This window comes from Tenrec ecaudatus, chromosome 8, assembly GCF_050624435.1.
Source record: "Tenrec ecaudatus isolate mTenEca1 chromosome 8, mTenEca1.hap1, whole genome shotgun sequence".
Classification (NCBI taxonomy): Eukaryota; Metazoa; Chordata; class Mammalia; order Afrosoricida; family Tenrecidae; genus Tenrec; species Tenrec ecaudatus.
Window position 1 is genome coordinate 44,848,044 of NC_134537.1, and position 17,357 is coordinate 44,865,400.

At 45.6% G+C, this 17,357-nt stretch overlaps 1 protein-coding gene across 1 annotated transcript in view; it reads left to right on the plus strand.

The window, feature by feature from the left end:
* Nucleotides 1-586: 586 nt before the first annotated feature.
* HSPBAP1 (HSPB1 associated protein 1) overlaps nt 587-17,357 on the plus strand; it is a 45,771-nt gene continuing 29,000 nt past the window's right edge. The window contains exons 1-2 of the mRNA XM_075556327.1: nt 587-754; nt 15,317-15,502. Coding sequence (XP_075412442.1) covers nt 697-754; nt 15,317-15,502 — 244 coding nt within the window. The 5' untranslated portion in view covers nt 587-696. The remainder of the gene's footprint in view (nt 755-15,316; nt 15,503-17,357) is intronic.

The following is a 17,357-nucleotide window of genomic DNA, read 5'->3' on the forward strand; positions in this document are numbered from 1 at the left end:
TCTACATGTTACTTCCTCCCTGGGGGACAGACAACAGAAAGGTGGGTGAAGGGAAACGTCGGACAGTGTAAGATATGACAAAATAATAATTTATAAATTATCAAGGTTTCATGAGGGAGGGGGGCCCGGAGAGGGAGGGGGAAAATGAGGAGCTGATGCCAGGGGCTTAGGTGGAGAGCAAATGTTTTGAGAATGATGAGGGCAATGAATGCACAAATGTGCTTTACACAATTGATGTATGTATGGATTGTGATAAGAATTGTATGAGCCCCTAATAAAATGATTTTTTTTTTAAAGAAAAAATCAGGTCCTTCTTTTCCACCATTCTCCACCCAACAGGATTAGGGCTTTAGCCAAATACTGTGGGGCAGAGAATAGCGCCAAGATGGAAAGGAAGGACCCGAGGCTTGAGGACAGAGACGGAAACGGGAACGAATTCAGAAGGTAACACAGGAAGAAGGCTAAGGCAGGGGAAGAGCCACAGCAAAGCCACGTGCTTGCTGCCGGAGAGGAAAACAAGCTCGCCGGCTCCGCCCAGCGGCCGGCGACACGTGACTTCCGCCTGAGGGCGCTTCCGGCGGATGAGGTCGTAGCGGGGAGCTCTTCCGGTCCGGCCGTCCCAGCGTCGGGATCCGGTTAGCATCCTTCCCCTTCGCTCGGCCCCCGGGCCCCCGCAGAGCCGGCCTCGCGGTCGCCATGGCAGCAGGCCCCGGCGCGACCACGGCCACGGCCGCGGGCGCCGCCGGGGACGAAGGTAGGTTGAGGCCTGCCCCTGCGCGCAAACCCGCTGACGCCGAATCGCGCCGCCGGCGTGGCGGTTGCGCGCAGCCCCTGTGCTGCTTGTTGCCAGCCCCGCCTCGGGCCACGGAAAGGATGGTTTGTATTGTGTCCTGGCTGTTTGCGAATCTTGGCCTCAGCTCCGTGGACCGTGGATAGCCCTCCCCCCGCCCGCCCCCTAACAGTGCCCTTTCATGCCTAAAGGACTCCGATGTTAGCGTGCATCTAAATTAAATCCGGGAAATTGGAACTTGCTGTGACACAAATGGACCTGTCCTGGACGGGAACAGAAACCACGAGCCTTTGCTTGGTTTCAGGACCCTGTGAAGTTTGTAGGTCCGCGGGCCTGGGATCGCCGGTAATGCTGATTGATGGCGGTGCACGGGACGCTAGTCTAGGCCGGATTTCCCCAAATCTCGCAATTGAATAAAGGAGCTTAGAAGGGAAAAAAAACAATAATGGCTAATAGAGGTACTGCCTGCCATTAGTAGTATACACTTGGTTAAGGGCTTTCAAGAAGAGGAGAGATCTCAGTGGGGGAAACATAAATGCATCAATAAGACAAATTTGATATGGGCAGGATGATGTGTTTTGTGATCATATAATCAGATTTGCCCAGAGCGTGGAATGGAATAGGACAAAGTAGTGAGAAGTAGGTTGGGGCCCAAAGGTGATGCACTGGGATGGCAGGGTGAGAAACTTGTGAGGTAGTGATGACCATTGGCCTTTCTCCCCCCCCCACCACCCCCAGTCGTTTGCGATACAATTGAATTGGTTCATCATATTAACAAGCGTTGGGTGATCAAGTTGAGAACATTTCTTCTTTCTTGTACTCATTGCTATTTGCTTCCCATTTCTCCCCAACCTCCCCCTTGATGTCCCTGGAAATGATGAATCTAATTACGGTCTGTGTAGATTTACCTATCCTGGATCTCTTAGACAGAAAAACATAACAGACAGAAAACAGAAAAGGACCCAACAATGATGAAATGTTGAAATAAGAACAGAACATTTTCCATTGAAAAGGAAGCAAAAATTATGTTAAAAACGGAACAAATTTAAAATGTGTCAAAAAATAATATTTAGCTTAAATACATCCACCAAAATCCTCTTTATAATGCTTCGTGTCTGATATTAAGGCTCTTTACGTCCCTGGACTGTGGGCAGAGGGGACTCACCACAGATTTAACCCGCATAAGGACCCTGCAAATGGGTTTGAGCTTTCCATTATGATCCATGGTGTTTAGAATTTAAGCTTGAATACCATTCCCTCTTCCAGATTTGGATTTTATTATTTACAGCCCTTGGATCAAACAGGTTGGCATACTTCTTCTGGGTAGTGTTTATTGTTTTTAAGAGAAATTATGCTGTTTTGTTGTTTGTTTGTTTCCCCCTCGATCTTACATAGTTAGGGATCCTGACCATGGGGAAACCATTTAAGTTTCTCAGGTGTGGACAAATGGGTGCATGGGCAAGGTGTTGACAGAAAGAAGTCAGTGAGGTATAAATGGAAACCCAAAAACCAAACCACTGCCATTGAGTTGATTTTGACTCGTAGCAACCCTACGAGGTAGGGTAGAATGCCCCGCTTGAGTTTCCAAGACTTTAAATCTTTATAGGAGCAGACAGCCTCAGCTTTCTCTTTCACTTGGTGGGTTCAAACCACTGACGTTGGGATTAGCAGCTCAATGTGTAACCTACTACGCCACTAGAGCTCAGGTCTGGTGGAATAGTTTCTATACTTGGAGCTAGGACTCTAGGAATACCTAGCTCTGCCAATTAGTACCCAGAGGCATCCCACTTCACCAGCAAGCCTCCTGCCCTATGTGCGTAGCTTCCGCGCCATCTCCTGCTGGTCTCTTGGAACTGCTGTCGCTGTACTCACTGTCGTCTCCTAGGTCTCTGGCTTTTTTCTGGCCCTAGGAGGTTCCCGACACAGAGAAGCTGGGTCCCAAAGGGCATACTCTGCTCCTGTCTCCCATCTCTTCCTGGTGGTAGTCAGGCCTCTGTCCCACAACCCCCGGCCCCCAGACTCCAGTACTCTGCAATTCGCTCTCTTTTAAGCCTAATGGGATAACAGATCTGGCCGGTCTCCTCAATGGGGCTCCATACACTTTATTCACGTGGTCTGTGCCTTATTAGTAAACTGTCTAATCCCCTTCATGGCCCACAAGCACCTTATTTGCATAGTTCCACACAATCCTTTGGTCTGTGATACGAGACCATGGCTAGAAGGGCCATGTTTACAAATTCAGTGGAACATACATTTCATTATAATAGGTGTGGCATTTGCCACTCATGTATCGCGCCCCCCCCCCCACTGTCTCTTCATATTGCTGGTGTTTTAATCTTCAAGTTTCAAAGCATGGTATCTCCTGAGGTCTTACCAGACCACCTTCCGAAGATAGTCATTGTGACGTTTCTGTCCCTCAAGCTTTAAAAACAAACCCACAAAAGTAAACCAGTTGCTGTCAAGTCAGTTCCAACACCTGGGGACCCCGGATGTACCGAGTAGAACCTAAAATCTATAGTTTCCAAGGCTGTGACGGAGTGCCTGTGTGTGTTCCTCTTGAGTGGTTGAGTCAATTCACTTAGTGCAGTTTGCAGTACGTGTTGATTATCTGCATCTTTCAATAAACATTAAGTGCCTCAGGCAGCAGCTGTGTCTCTTTCAGTCAGCACCATGTGCTCAGAAGCAGATGCACCGCCAGGCCCATAATGAGCATGTAATACATACTTGTTGAGTGAATGACTAAAGGATTTCATGCCCGGTCTAGAGGCAAAGGGTACTATCCAGAGCACGATGTGGCTGAGGGACTCAAGGAGGTTGGTGTGAAGAGAGTGGTAATAAAGAGATTGCGGAAGACCACTTTGTGCCAACATCAGGAATTGGGACCTTAAGGCAGGGGGACACCATTGGAAGGCTGTAAGTGGACAGCGACTTGGACAGCTTTGGTGTTCAGAAGGTCACTGCCTGGAAGATGGGTTGGAGGGAGGAAAACCACAGGACAAGGTAGCTATCCCCGCCGAGTCTCAGTTTCCTTCGCGGTAAAACACACAATCTTGGAAAGGAGAGGTAAAATGTAGACCCTCCAGCTCTGTCTCTGGGAAGTTAGGCAGACAAGAGCAGTCGCCATGTCTATTGACAGGGAGCGCTGGTGTTAGTGACTGATGTTGAAACTGAGTGAAGAAGAAACTGGACGCATCGCTGAGGTTTTCCAGCCTGAGACACTAGTGTGAACCGGAAATGGAAGGGGGAAGGAAGGGGCTGGGAGCAATGTTGACTTTTCCCATGAAAACAGAGTTTCGCTAAAGGAGATGGCTCAAGGGAAGGTCTCACGTGTCTCCAGGGTCCGGGCAGGATGCAGCATGTATCGCTACTTCATTTTTGTTTGTAGCTGACAGATCCATTGTACGGACACACCACATTTTGTCCATCCATTCTCCTCGCCTTGGGGTGGTTTCAACTTGGGGCCCAGTATGGATCATGCTGCTGGGAACATCCAGGGGCTTTCTCTGCCTACATGTTTTCATTTCTCTTGGGTAGGCACCCACGAGTAGAACGGCTGGGTCCTATAATCATTCTGTGTGTATGTCAGGAAAACAAGCAGCCCCTCGGTGAGGCAGACAGACCCAGTGGCTGCAACAATGGGCTCCACGTAAGTGTGAGGAGGGCATGCAGGACAGGCAGGACTGCCCCCTGCTGTGCATTTGGTCCCTAGCAGTGGGGACAGATTCAACGGCCTGGGACCCAGCAGCAGCGGCCGCCGAGCAATCTGCTTTACATGTTGAAGACAGCATCAGTATTCACCGTGAAAGCCACCCGGGGGGAACTTGGAGTAAAAGCTTGCATCTACTCCCCCCCCAGAAAAATGCAACATGCACACCTTCTTTGTGAAGGTAACTTCCGATTTTTATATTAAATGTTTTTTCTGAATTAATCTGGAACTTTTGACCCTATTTTAAACTGCCCCGTTACCCTGAAATATCATGTACTGTAAGTAGGGGATTCGTCACAGGAGGCAAACGTAACCCCTGACATACATTAGCATCTAAAAACAAAGCCAAACAAACTCACTGCCATCAAGCCTGTTTCCCCTTAGCGTGACCCTGTAACCTGGAGTAGATGTCCCCTGTGAGTTTCCGAGACTTAAAATCTTCCAAGAAGCAGACAGCCTCATCTTTCTCCCTGTGAGTGACTGCTGGATTCCAACCACTCACCTTGAGTGCACAGTCGGCTACACCCCTGGGACTCCTTTTATCTTCAACATTGGAGTTTTAAAAAGCCTCCCAGAAAACGTGTTGTCGTTTAAATATAAAGTGAATGGAGGAGGCCATGTTTAGCCAGTGGAGGCAAGAGCAGATGTTCAGGGAGAAGGCGGATATCAGTGGGGAAGCAGTGACACAGAACACAGGGAAACGGAGAGACCCAGGAGCAGGGGTAAGGAGAGCAGACTGTAAAGCGCAGGGTGGGAGTAGAGAAGAGGGAGATCCTGAATTTCAGTCTTCTCAGAGGTGTACAGCCGGTTCACCTGCAGTGTAGGTGAACAGATACGCTGGATGGTATAAGGTAACGGCAAAGTGGTAGTATTAATATGTGACATAATAATAAGGGTTCCTGGGGGGCAAGGTGGAGGGAGCGAAGGGATAAAGTCCCAGGAGCTGATTTTTTCAAAGAGTTAAAGAAGAAAGAAAATGTTTTGAAACTGATAGTGGTAGCAACGATCATTACACTTGATCTAATTGAATTATGGATTGCTATAATATCTGTAAAAGCTCCCAATAAAATGATTTTAAAAAAGAAATGCAGAGCCAGGCACCTAGGATGAGAAAATGGAGAGGCTCTGGGGATCGAGAGGGAAGATGCTTGGCAGGGCTGCTGTAGTGCCGGAGTGGGGCTGAGTCAATCAGCCCAGATGCAGTGATTGGGAGCAGGAAACAGAACAGGTCCAGATGAGCAGGAAATGAAATTTGCCCGGGCACTGTGTTTTGAGACGGTTTCTCGTTTTATGCTCTGTAGCTCATAATGCAAGAGCAGAGACCGAAAGATGAGTTGGTTGGTTTTTTGTTTTGTTTTTCAGGGCAAATTCAGCTTTCATAGATTACATTGCACGTGTGCATTTTATAAAAAAATAATTGAGTCATTTTTTTACTATAAATTTTATTTTGCTGAAAATGTACATAAAATACATAAGCCATCTCAATAGTTTCTACATATACAATTGAGTAACACTGGTCAGTCGAGGGGAAATCAACAAGTATTGCTGTTAGAGTTTGGCTCATACATGCAGGGATTTATTCCAAACACATTTGTGGACATGTTCCCCTGAGGAGCGGATGGCTGCAGACGAGGTCTTCCAGTAACGCGCTACATGCCTCCAACAAGCCGGTGGCTTCCGGGGATTTGGGGAGGGAAATTGGAGCAGTTACATGACAGGCAGGGAAGTCCGCTCCAAAGGTAATGGCAGCTGTGTGGGGGAGATTCCAGAGGGACTAGCTTGGTCGCTTGGAGGGTCCTGGGAGCATGTTACGAAGACGTTTTAAGGTCGTGGAGAGCTGCGTTGGTGAGGAAAAGGCAGCCGAGTGGTGGGGAGGAATCATTTCCAGTCCTGACCACACCCCTGCTCCTTTTCCACAATGTGGCAGAGGCTGGCCTAGGAGCACTCTGCTGGGAAGCCGCCTGTCCCTTCAGACCTCTGTTTATTCCCCCGACTCAAAGAAGAAGCCCTAGGAGCACAGGTCACGTCCCTCAAGGGTGTCTAAACCACCATTCTGAGACTGTGTGACTCAGAATACAGATGTGGGGAAGGGCTAGAGAGGGAGGGAATGTCCAGAAAGGATAGCCTCACATTTTAATATTTCTAATAAACACCAATGTGTAGCCAGACTTAAAGTCAGATACAGGTATGTTTTACTTATACACACGCACCTACGTGTATTCCAAAATTAGCTTACTATGCCAGAAGCCAATTGTAATGTATGCTGGACATCTATGATGCATGTCTCTAGTGTAGCTTTTGGCTTATGTTTTTCCATTGCAACTGCATCTGACATGAGGGCGACAAGCTTCAGATGAAGGCTCTTTATGCCATGGAGTTGATGCTGACGCATGGTGATTCCAGAGGACAGGGTGGAACTGCCTGTGAGATCCCCAGAGTGGAATTCTGGATGGGAGTAGAAAGTCCGGTCTTGCCCTCAAGGTTACTGCTTTAGAACAGCTGACCTTGTAGTTAGCCGCCCAGCTCGTCACCACTACGGTATTGGCTCCGGTGCTGACCCCTGTGGGTTTTCAAAACTATTCATCAGGGCTGGAAGAATGTTCTGGAAACGTACATTGCATCTTTAATTCCAAATCACAGATAGAAATTCAGGCCAGGTATTAATTGACTGAAACAGATTACCAGTAATTTCAGAAAATTAGGTTTCCAAGTATCTTGTGCTTTGCATTGATTAAAAAAACTGAGGGGGGAAAAAAGCCAATTTGCCTTTTGATGGTGTTTCACGATCTCCAAAGAATTAGTTATAAGCCAGGCTGTAATAAATTGACTGAATAACAGTTTACATTTGGGGGAGAAGAGCCTGCTGTGCAGCACCTGGCTCACGAATGTGTCCTTTCAGCAGTTTCTGAGTCATCCAGTTCGAAATTGCTGCTTGCTGCCAGCCTAGACCAGACACACTTACCCTGGAAAGGCTGTCAGGATTGCTTCAGAATTGTTATAGCTCTTTGCAAATAGTCCTGCCTTGGAATGACCGGGTGCCTCCTTCGGCTATTTAATTAATGCGGTGTAGCGCAGCACTCTTCTTTAAAGGAAATTGTAATACTTAAATTTGTTAATTTAATGGCCCAGTTCATTGTTGATTAAACTATCAGAAACCAAATTAGTTTTATCTCACAACCAGCTGATTGTTCTGTTTCACTGATGGGCCTGAAATTCTGTAAATATGCTAATTTCCCTTTTATGGCAAACATCCTACTGCTCTGCTCTGCACGCATTTTATACGTCTTTTCTCTCAGTTCTCCAACTGCACGGAGACAGCCAGTATCTGCCAATCACTGGACCTCTTGCTTTCTTAGCAACTTCTCATTTTTAGGGACTTCTATGAAGTTCTCTCTAGGACGTCTGTGATTTTTTTTCAGATCAGATCATTAAATAAGTTTGTGTGTGTGTGTGTTTTATTTAACATCACACTAGAGAAAAATCATCATACACTTTACAATACTCATCTGTTTCTAATGCCTACTGTAGGAGGGTGCCCGACATGTTTCACCAAAGATGAAAACCAATCTGTTTTGAGAACATTGTGCGTCATTTATTGGATCGGTCAGATCTGACATATGATAAACAGAATACATAACTCCCACTCCAAAGGGATGGGTGCTTCATGTTTTTCCTCTACCTCGGTGTAGTAGTTCAGCACTGGGCTGCTAACTGCAAGGTCAGTCGTTCGGAACGATCGGCCGCTCTGCCAGGGAAAGACAAGGCGTTCTACTTCGGTTAAGCACTACAGTCTTGAACCCTGACACGCCTCTGTGGTCACTGTGAGTCTGAGTCTACTCGATGGCAGCAGTGAGTTTGGTTGATTCGAGTTCAAATTCTAGAAGCAAGGTGTTCAAAGATTGAGTATCTTACAACTTTAGGATTGAAAGAATGCTCTGGTAGGTCAGACAAGCCATGCTGTATCCAAGTGAGCCACAGAGTACTTTGTAGGGAGGTGAGGTGTTATGGTGAGGTGTTATGTCAGGTAAGAGCTAATACTGACTCTGTCAGAGTTTGTTTTTCTGTAAAGGAATTCAAGCAGCAGAAGTCTGGAGGGTGCTCTCGGTGGCCCTAAAATAAACATCTCTGTATCCTTTGGCCTGGGATCCTGTTTCCTTGGCCTTTTCCCTCAGCATCCAAATGGCCAACTAAAGAGATCGATTCTTAAATGGGCTAACTATCATGCTTTAACTATTACGTCTATATTCAAGGAAACTTGTGGGAGATGAGAATAAGGGCAGAAAGGCCAACTCAACAACTTCTAGATGTATTTCTGACCACTTCTGTTTACAAAGGAAATGTGGTTTTTCAGCTGTGCCCATGGCTCTAGTTCTGTTATTAAGAAGAGAGGATTGGCAGCTGGCAGTCTGTACTGAAGCTATAACTAACTTCCTGCCCCACCCCCTCACCCCAGTAACATTCATGGATTAGTTCTTTTTGAGTCAGCTTAAGCTTTTCTGAGCCTTTGTATGTTTTCAGGTTTTACTATTCTATGAGTTTAAATACTGTAATTTTAATCCCCTGAAACAATTAAACCCGTGACAGAGCATTAGACTTGTGGAATCAGAGGATTAGGCATCTAGTTTATCACTGGTGTGTTGACTTCTGACTTCTCAGTCTCCATTTCGTTCTTTGAACAATAGGAATAAAATATTTTCTCTGCACCTTCCCCAAGTATCAGATGCCCAGTCCTGTGCCATCCTCACAATTACCGCTTAGTCTGAGCCCATTGTTGCAGCTACTGTGTCACTCCATCCTGGTGAGGGCCTTCCTCTTTTTTGCTGACTACCAAACATACCCATCTCCTGATACCGTGTCCAAAGAACATGAGATGAACGCTCACCGTCTGAGCCTTTCTTTGTTCCAGCTGCACTTCTAAGGAACATTCTGGTTGTATTTCTTCTAAGACGGATTTGTTCATTCCCCTGGTAGTCTATCATATATTCGGTATTGTTTACCAACACCATAATTCAAAGGCATTAGTTCATCATTGTTCTTTTCTCATTGTCCAGTTATTACATGCATACCCTAATCTACTGCCATCAAGTGGATTTCCACTCAAAATGACCCTACAGAGAGCTTCCAGGGCTTTGTGAATCTTTACGGGACCATATTTCATCTTTCCCCCAAGGAGCAGCTGATGGGTTTGAACTGCTGACTTTGAGGTTAGTAGTCCAAAGCCAGTAGGTCTCCTTTAACACTTTGGAAGAGGTTTTTTGTATCAGATTTGCCCAGAGGGTCACATTGCTTGGTGTCTTGACTGCGCTTCCATGATCATTGACTTTGGATCCAACATAAATGAAATCTTCAACAACTTCAGTTTTTCCTCAGTTTATCACGATACTGCCGATTGGTCCACTTATGATGATTTTTGCTGATGTCGAAATATAATCCATACTGAAGGCTATAACCTTTGATCATCAGGAAGAGCTTCAGATCCTCATGATTTTCAGCAAGCCGAGTTGTGTCATATGCATATTGCAGGTGGCGGTGTTTTTCAGAGTTTGTTACAGTCCACACAGTCAAACGCCTTTCCTTAGTCGGTAAAGCACAGGGAAACATCTTTCTGCTGGTCTCTGCTTTCGGCCAAGATCCATCTGACGTCAGCAGGGCTGTCCCTTCTTCCCTGCCCTCTGATTCTAGCTCGAATTTCCGGTAGTTGCCTGCTAATGTGTTGCTTAGCCATTGAAAATATATACATCTATATCTTTAGCAAAATTTTACTTGTATACCGCTATTAGTGATATTGATGAGTATTTTCCATCTTCTATTGGATCGCTTTTCTTTGGAATGGACACAGATAGGGAGCTCTTCCAGTCAGTTGTCTAAGTAGCTGTCTTCCAAGTTCTTTGGCACAGACAGGCGAGCACTTCAGCACTGCAGGTTTGGTGGTCCATCGCTCTCAGAGCCTTGTTTTTTCACCAGTGCCCGAGAGCAGCGTGGGCTTCGTCAGCACCGTCAGTTCTTGATCACGTCTATCTCCTAAAATGCTTCAACATCGACCAGTTCTTTTTGGGACAGTGACAGTGTGTTCTTTCCATCTTCTTGTGGTGTTTTCTGTTATTCATAGATTGCTCATAAAATCCTTCACGTCTTCATTTCTTCATTCCGCTTTTGCTACTCTGTGTTGAAGAGCAAGTTTATCCATTTCGGTCTGTTCGTTCTTTCCTGTCTTCTCATGAAAGGCGTGTGTGTTCTCATGACACAGCTTCCAGTGAGGTGTTCTTTATGTCATTTCACAACACGTACCGTCTCCCGTCACTAGTGTTCAATTTGTCAATTCTGTTCTTGGGATTGTCTTTGAATTCAGATGGGATAGACTCAAGGTCTGCTAACCGCGCCAGGTCAGCCCACGGGATGAGGCTGCCCGTTAATCAAGCCTACAAACCACTTCCACGTTTTCACTCGTTTGGTATAGCAGCTCTCCACTCCCAGTCCGAGTCTGCATCGGTTTCCTAGGATTGCCATTGCAAAGTACCACAAAGGGAATGGCTTAACGTAGCAGGAATGCAGTCGCTCGCAGTGTCTCGGAGGCCAGGAATCCATGCCGGCAGGTTGGTTCCTTCTGGAGGAGGGGAGGGCAATCTGTCGCAGACCTCTCCTGGCTTCACATCATTCCAATGTCTGCCTCTGTGTTCACATACCTTCCCCTCTGGGCTCTGTGGGTTTTCCGTTCTGTCTCTTATAGGACACCTGTCTCTGAATGTAACGAATTGGTCATACTTTTCCAAGGTGAAAATAAAAACCTTAAGGAAAGCCACTTAAGAAATCTATTCCTGGTCATATCTTTCTTTTTTAAAAAAAATCATTTTATTGGGGGTTCTTTAACAACTCTTTCAGTGTTCCATCCATCAATTGTATCGAGCATATTTGTACATTTGCTGCCATCATCGTTTTCTAAACATTTTCTTTCTACTTGAGCCTGTATCTTACTTTCTTTTACAGGCTCTTCAGTTGCTGAAAACCCCTCACGACTATTGGGTTGATTCCAGCTCATGGCAGCCCTAAAGGACAGGGTAGAACTGCCATGGTGGGCTTCTAGGACTGGAACTCTTTATGGGGTAGAAGGCCCCGTCTTTCTCCTGCGGAGCAGCTGGTGGTTTTGAACTGCTGACCTTGTGGGTTGCAGCCTCTACATCCCCACCAGCGCCACTCAGCCGCTAAAGGCCACTTAAAAATAGACACAGTGCTTCTTGTACATTAAGATTTAAGGGCGCTGTCTCTTCACTGCACTGCACGTACTCCCCAGCTCTTCCTCCCGCCCCTTCCCTGGAAGCTCGCACGGATCTCCGGCCTTGGGAGAAGTGACTCTGTCTGCAGGTAGCAACTTGTTCTCAAATGTCAACCGCAGAGGAGTTAGAACCTGTCTCTCTCACGTCAGGCTTTGAAGAAGATTCCAAGGTTTTGCCCTTCCTGTCTCAGAAAGAGGGCAGATTGATGATGAAAGTGTTTGTTTTCTTTGAAGAAGAAGGCTCACATTTGGGCCAGTGGAAATCACTTGAGTTTCTCAGAGAATCCCTTTCCTGGGCTCATCCTTTCATCAGGAAGGACAGAAGACAGTTGGGAAATTTTATTTATGATCTTTTCTTAATGTTCCAGTGATTACACACCAGGTGAAGGTTTAGTTGATTGTTCTTGAAGTTCATAGATGGATGTACGTTGTGGGGGGGTCAGAATTTGAAGCATTTGCTAAGTCTCTTCAAAAGAACTTTCCATTTTAAGATCCCTTTAGGTGAAAGGCATATGCTTTTTAAATTTAAGGAATGCAAATCTTTACTATCCCATCCATGATGAACATTTCACAATACTGTGGCATTTACTTAGGTACTTCTTCACTATGTCAGTGTTAATTTGTACATATGCCCTATGCTGTTTATAGATCTATTTGAAACCAAGAATTAACATTGATTGCCATTGTGAAAATGACATGGGGACAACATTTGTCCTCCCCTGGATACACAAGTAGAAATGAATGAGATAGTTAAGGTTTATTATACCAACCTGGCTGATACACACATGTGGGATTAATTGAAGGGCAAAGAGATAAATGGCTCAGTGAGCCTTGCCCTTCTGGTTCTCTGCTCTCTTGTTCTCTGATGGTTGGACCAGTGTGCGGCTGCCTTAGCTGGAAGGCTCGCTTCCTGGGAGACATCCGTTTGGAGAAGTCATGTGGACTTACCCTGATGCAGCTGTAGAAGCCACATGGAAACCCCTGCCAGTGCTGAGATGCTTACACAGCCACTGGATTAATAGACTTTCTACCCACTGGCCTGTGATCCTCCTGCATCGGGCGTCATTGTGTGTGTTTTGTGAGTTTGAGGAGGACTTTGTAGATCAGTGTCAGATGTATGGGCCAATTCAGATTTATGGGCTTGGGCTGGGATGTTTTCTGAATGTACACTTACCCTTTATATAAAACTCTGTCTCATACATATATGAGTTTCTGTGGATTTGTTTCTCTGGTCTACCCAGACTAACACAATGAAGATCAAAACCAACAGCATCAGCCCGAGGCCTAGTTCCGCAGAGCAGAGGCCCCATGCATCACCACACTCCAACCTTGCCCCCAGTGCTGACCTTTCCCATCCGCCCTGGTACTTTCTAGTTCTCTGCTGGCTTTGAGAATTTGTTACAATGGCTACACAGAACCCACAGGCAATACTTAAACAAGTTTGAATTTATTAGGGATGGTAACGGGTTACAATTCAAGATCAGAAATGCTCAGGATACAGTTCTTTGGTTAGGATACCCTCTTCTCAACCACACCAGCAGGTGTGTCTTTCCCTGGTCCTCGGCCTTTCGATCATGGGGTCACATGCTTTCTGCCCGCTCAGGAAACGGTTACAGATTTTTTTGTAGCTCTTCTGTAAATGCCCAAAAGACACTCCATTCTGTCAGTATGCCTCTGCCCAGAGGTACTCAGCTCTAGTGCCAACTAGCAAAGCTAACCAGTTCCAACTAAGTTAGCAAACTTAGACACGCACCACCACCACCACGCTCCTCCCCCCACAATTAAGTGCCAGGAGTGCCTAGCAGGGTGGCACTGCTGACCCCTCATCCTCATGTTAGTGTTCCGTGTGCCTCATTTGCATGGTTCTATCCCCAGGGTACATTGTTAACAAGCTATCTAGTCCCTTTGGTGGACCACAAAGACCACACATCTGCATAGTCCCACCAAGTCCTTTGGTGGTAATAACACAGATGATGGCTAGAAGAGCCATATTCAATACTGTACTGTAGCTATCTGAACCCTCCCCATATTTTAAAATCTTGAAGTAATAATAATGTCTCTCTCCCAAATTAACTGCTGTATCAGTTCTGTCATGTGCATCTTTGGGGTTTGAACATGTGATCTAGCAAGTACATACACTGCCAGAATTGTTCCTGTCAGCATTTTCTTCTTCTTTTTTTTAATAGTTTTATTAGGGGCTCATACAACTCTTCTCACAATGCATACATACATCACTTGTGTAAACCACATTTGTACATTCATTGCCCTCATCATTCTCAAAACATTTGCTCTCCACTTAAGCCCCTGGCATCTCCTCCTCATTTTTCCCCTCCTTCCCCACTCCCCCTACCTCATGAATCCTTGATAATTTACTAATTATTATTTTGTCATATCTTGCCCTGTCTGACATCTCCCTTCACCCACTCTTCTGTTGTCCGTCCGCCAGGGAGGAGGTCACATGTAGATCCTTATAATTGGTTCCCCCTTTCCAACCCACCTTCCTTCCAGTATCCCAGTATCGCCACTCATACCACTGATCCTGAAGGGATCATCTGTCTTGGATTCCCTGTGTTTCCAGTTCCTATCTGTACCAGTGTGCATCCACTGGTCCAGCCAGATTTGTAAGGTGGAATTGGGATCATGATAGTGGGGGAGGAGGAAACATTTAGGAATTAGATGAAAGTTGTATGTTTCATCATTGCTATATCACACCCGACTGGCTCGTCTCCTCCCCAAACCCTTCTGTAAGGGGATGTCCAGTGGCCTACAAATGGGTTTTGGGTCTCCACTTCGCACTCCCCCTCATTCACAATGATACGATATTTTGTTCTGATGATGTCTGAGACCTGATCTCTTCGACACCTCGTGATCGCACAGACTGGTATGCTTCTTCCATGTGGGCTTTGTTGCTTCTGAGCTAGATGCCCGCTTCTTTACCTTCAAGCCTTTAAGACCCCAGACACCATATCTTTTCAGAGCTGGGCATCATCAGCTTTCTTCGCCACTTTTGCTTATGCACCCATTTGCCTTCAGTGATCGTATCAGGGAGGTGAGCACACAATTACATGATTTTTTTGTTCTTTGATGCCTTTTGGGAAGGTGAGAATCATAGAATGCCAATTTGATAGAAGAAAATATTCTTGCATTGAGGGAGTACTTGAGTTGGAGGCCCAATGTCCTTCTCTGTCAGCATTTCTTAATATAAACTCCTATTTAAGAAAAAACAGTCTCAAATGTTTCCATCTTTTTAAATTGGCAGGGTAGTTGGAAACTTTTTTAGCACTAAAGCTTCCATTTTGATATTGAATATTTTAAGTATTTGGCAACATTTAAATTTTAATCTGAGAAAAAATTTTCAAAACTCTGGTACTTTAAGTGTTAAATATAAAACATTGTTTGTGTTTATATAAACAGTAAAAATGAAGTATAACTGCAATTTCACAAGAAGATTGACCATAATAGAAACAATATTAGCTTTTTTCTCCCCTTTGGGTTATATGGAATAATTGTATAGTTATCTAGCTGCTGCTCTGTTTATTTCCCTCCCTAGGTGAATATGTCAAACCTTTTACACCAGAGAAAGCAAAAGACATTATCATGTCTTTACAACAGCCTGCCGTCTTCTGTAACATGGTTTGTGATTGGCCAGCACGACACTGGAATGCGAAACACCTTTCCGAGGTCCTTGGTGGAAAGCCAGTAAGATTCAGAATGGGAATGAAAAACACGGATCCAGGTAAGACATAGGTCATCCTCATAACCATGCCTCTTCAACAGCCTCCTGTGTTTCCAGTCCTCTTTAACCATTCACGCTACAAAGGTGAAAACTGATGGGAAGTTTTTGAAGAACGGCTAAGCCTAACAGTTGGCTTGTTTGTTTTCAACAGTAAATGGTCTCTAGGGTGTTGTTCTGTTGCACATGGGGTCTCTGTGAGTTAGAGCTGACTGGCTAGCACCTAGCAACCACACAATAACAGGTACTTAGGCATGAACTGTACATGTACATTGCTAGATGTTGTACGAACAGTCCAATGGGGGGGGGGGCTGACCCACGCAGAGGTGCCTCCGAACACAGGCCTGGCGATCTGCTTCTTGACGTCTAGGTATTTGTTAATGTGCTGTTTATGTCCCTGTGTGCTTGAAAAGCCGCCCAGCCATCCATTCTGCTCTGCCCCAGGCAGAATGGGCCCTTGCGTTTGTGGCTTCAGATGGCATTTTTAGTGCTTCGCTGTGGGTGTTATTTTACCCTTCTGCCTCGTCAGCTGCCTGGCCTGGGTTTGCATGACCCAAAATGTGAAACCCATGCAGAGCTGCTGCTTCCGTTTTTCTTAGGTCGTTCGATTTTGCCATTTCCCTCCTCTTCCCTAGAAACGTGTAGCCTTTCATTGTGGCCTCTACAGCCAGGTAAAGCAGCTGATGTTAGACCTTAATTAATATCGAGGATAAAACACGCGTTGTTTGTGCTAAAGGACTGCACACCCTATTGGTTGTCTAACTTCAGAGTGTGTGTTTAACTTGGATTTCAATATGAGCACATTCAGTCATGGAGAAATGTAGTGTTTCAAGCATTGTGGCCAAGTGGCTCTCTGGTATCTATTAATGCTTTAGGAGGAACTAGAAAATTACTCAACTTCCCTTCCAACTTCTCCAAGCATTCTCCTGATTTGTAGCGTATCTCAAAAAATCAGTCAGTTGGGGGTGGGGATGGTATCTAGAACCCGCTCGTATTCCGCAGGCAGGTGTAAGGTATAAAAGCCCTTGCTGTGAACTTGCAGAGAGGACTTGCCTGCCTCGGGGTTCAAAGCTGTGACTGGTCACAAGCAGACTGCCAGGCTTTTCTTCTGAGGACCCTGCCCACTTTTTACCTTAAATGAGTGCACCCCTCAGGGTTCCTCGTGACAGGCAAAGCAGGGTCGGTATGCAGAAACGTTTCTAATCAGTCTGAAATGTTTACGGGATTTTAACATTAAATGGTAGATGAGCAGTACCAGAAATCAGCTCATGCTTTTTCCTTTTTAATTTTAGTCAAATAAATCTGCTGTCTGTTAAACAGTAACTTTGAGAGCAAACATACAAACACCCTGATTATATTTCCAAGGGAATACTACTACCCATAGCTAACATTCATTGAGCGGTCATGTGTCAGGCACAGTTCTAAATGCCGCCTTATGTAGATTGACCCTGAATCTCCTCACACCTCCTTCCTGTGAGGCCTTGTTGATTCCGTTTCGCTCCACGCCTACCGAGTGGACCGCCCCACTGGGCTTTCTAGACCCCCATCCTTCTCGGCACATCTCCAGATGGTTCTCTCACAGCCCTGGGATGGGTGGGGTGAAAGAATTTTGTGTTTTGCAAAGGAGGCCATAATCCGATTTTTAAATATTAACTTACCTGTGTGTATCTAAAAGATTCTGGTAATTGCAAAAACAAAACAATAATGTATTACATCACGATTTTAGAAGACCAGGACTAGGCGAACGAGCCACCCCCGTAATCATCACGCACTGTACATATGCAGACTGCTGGGGGCCTTCTCTTACCCTGGAGGGATGGGGGCACGTCTAGGAACACCGCAGCATCACGCGTGTAGT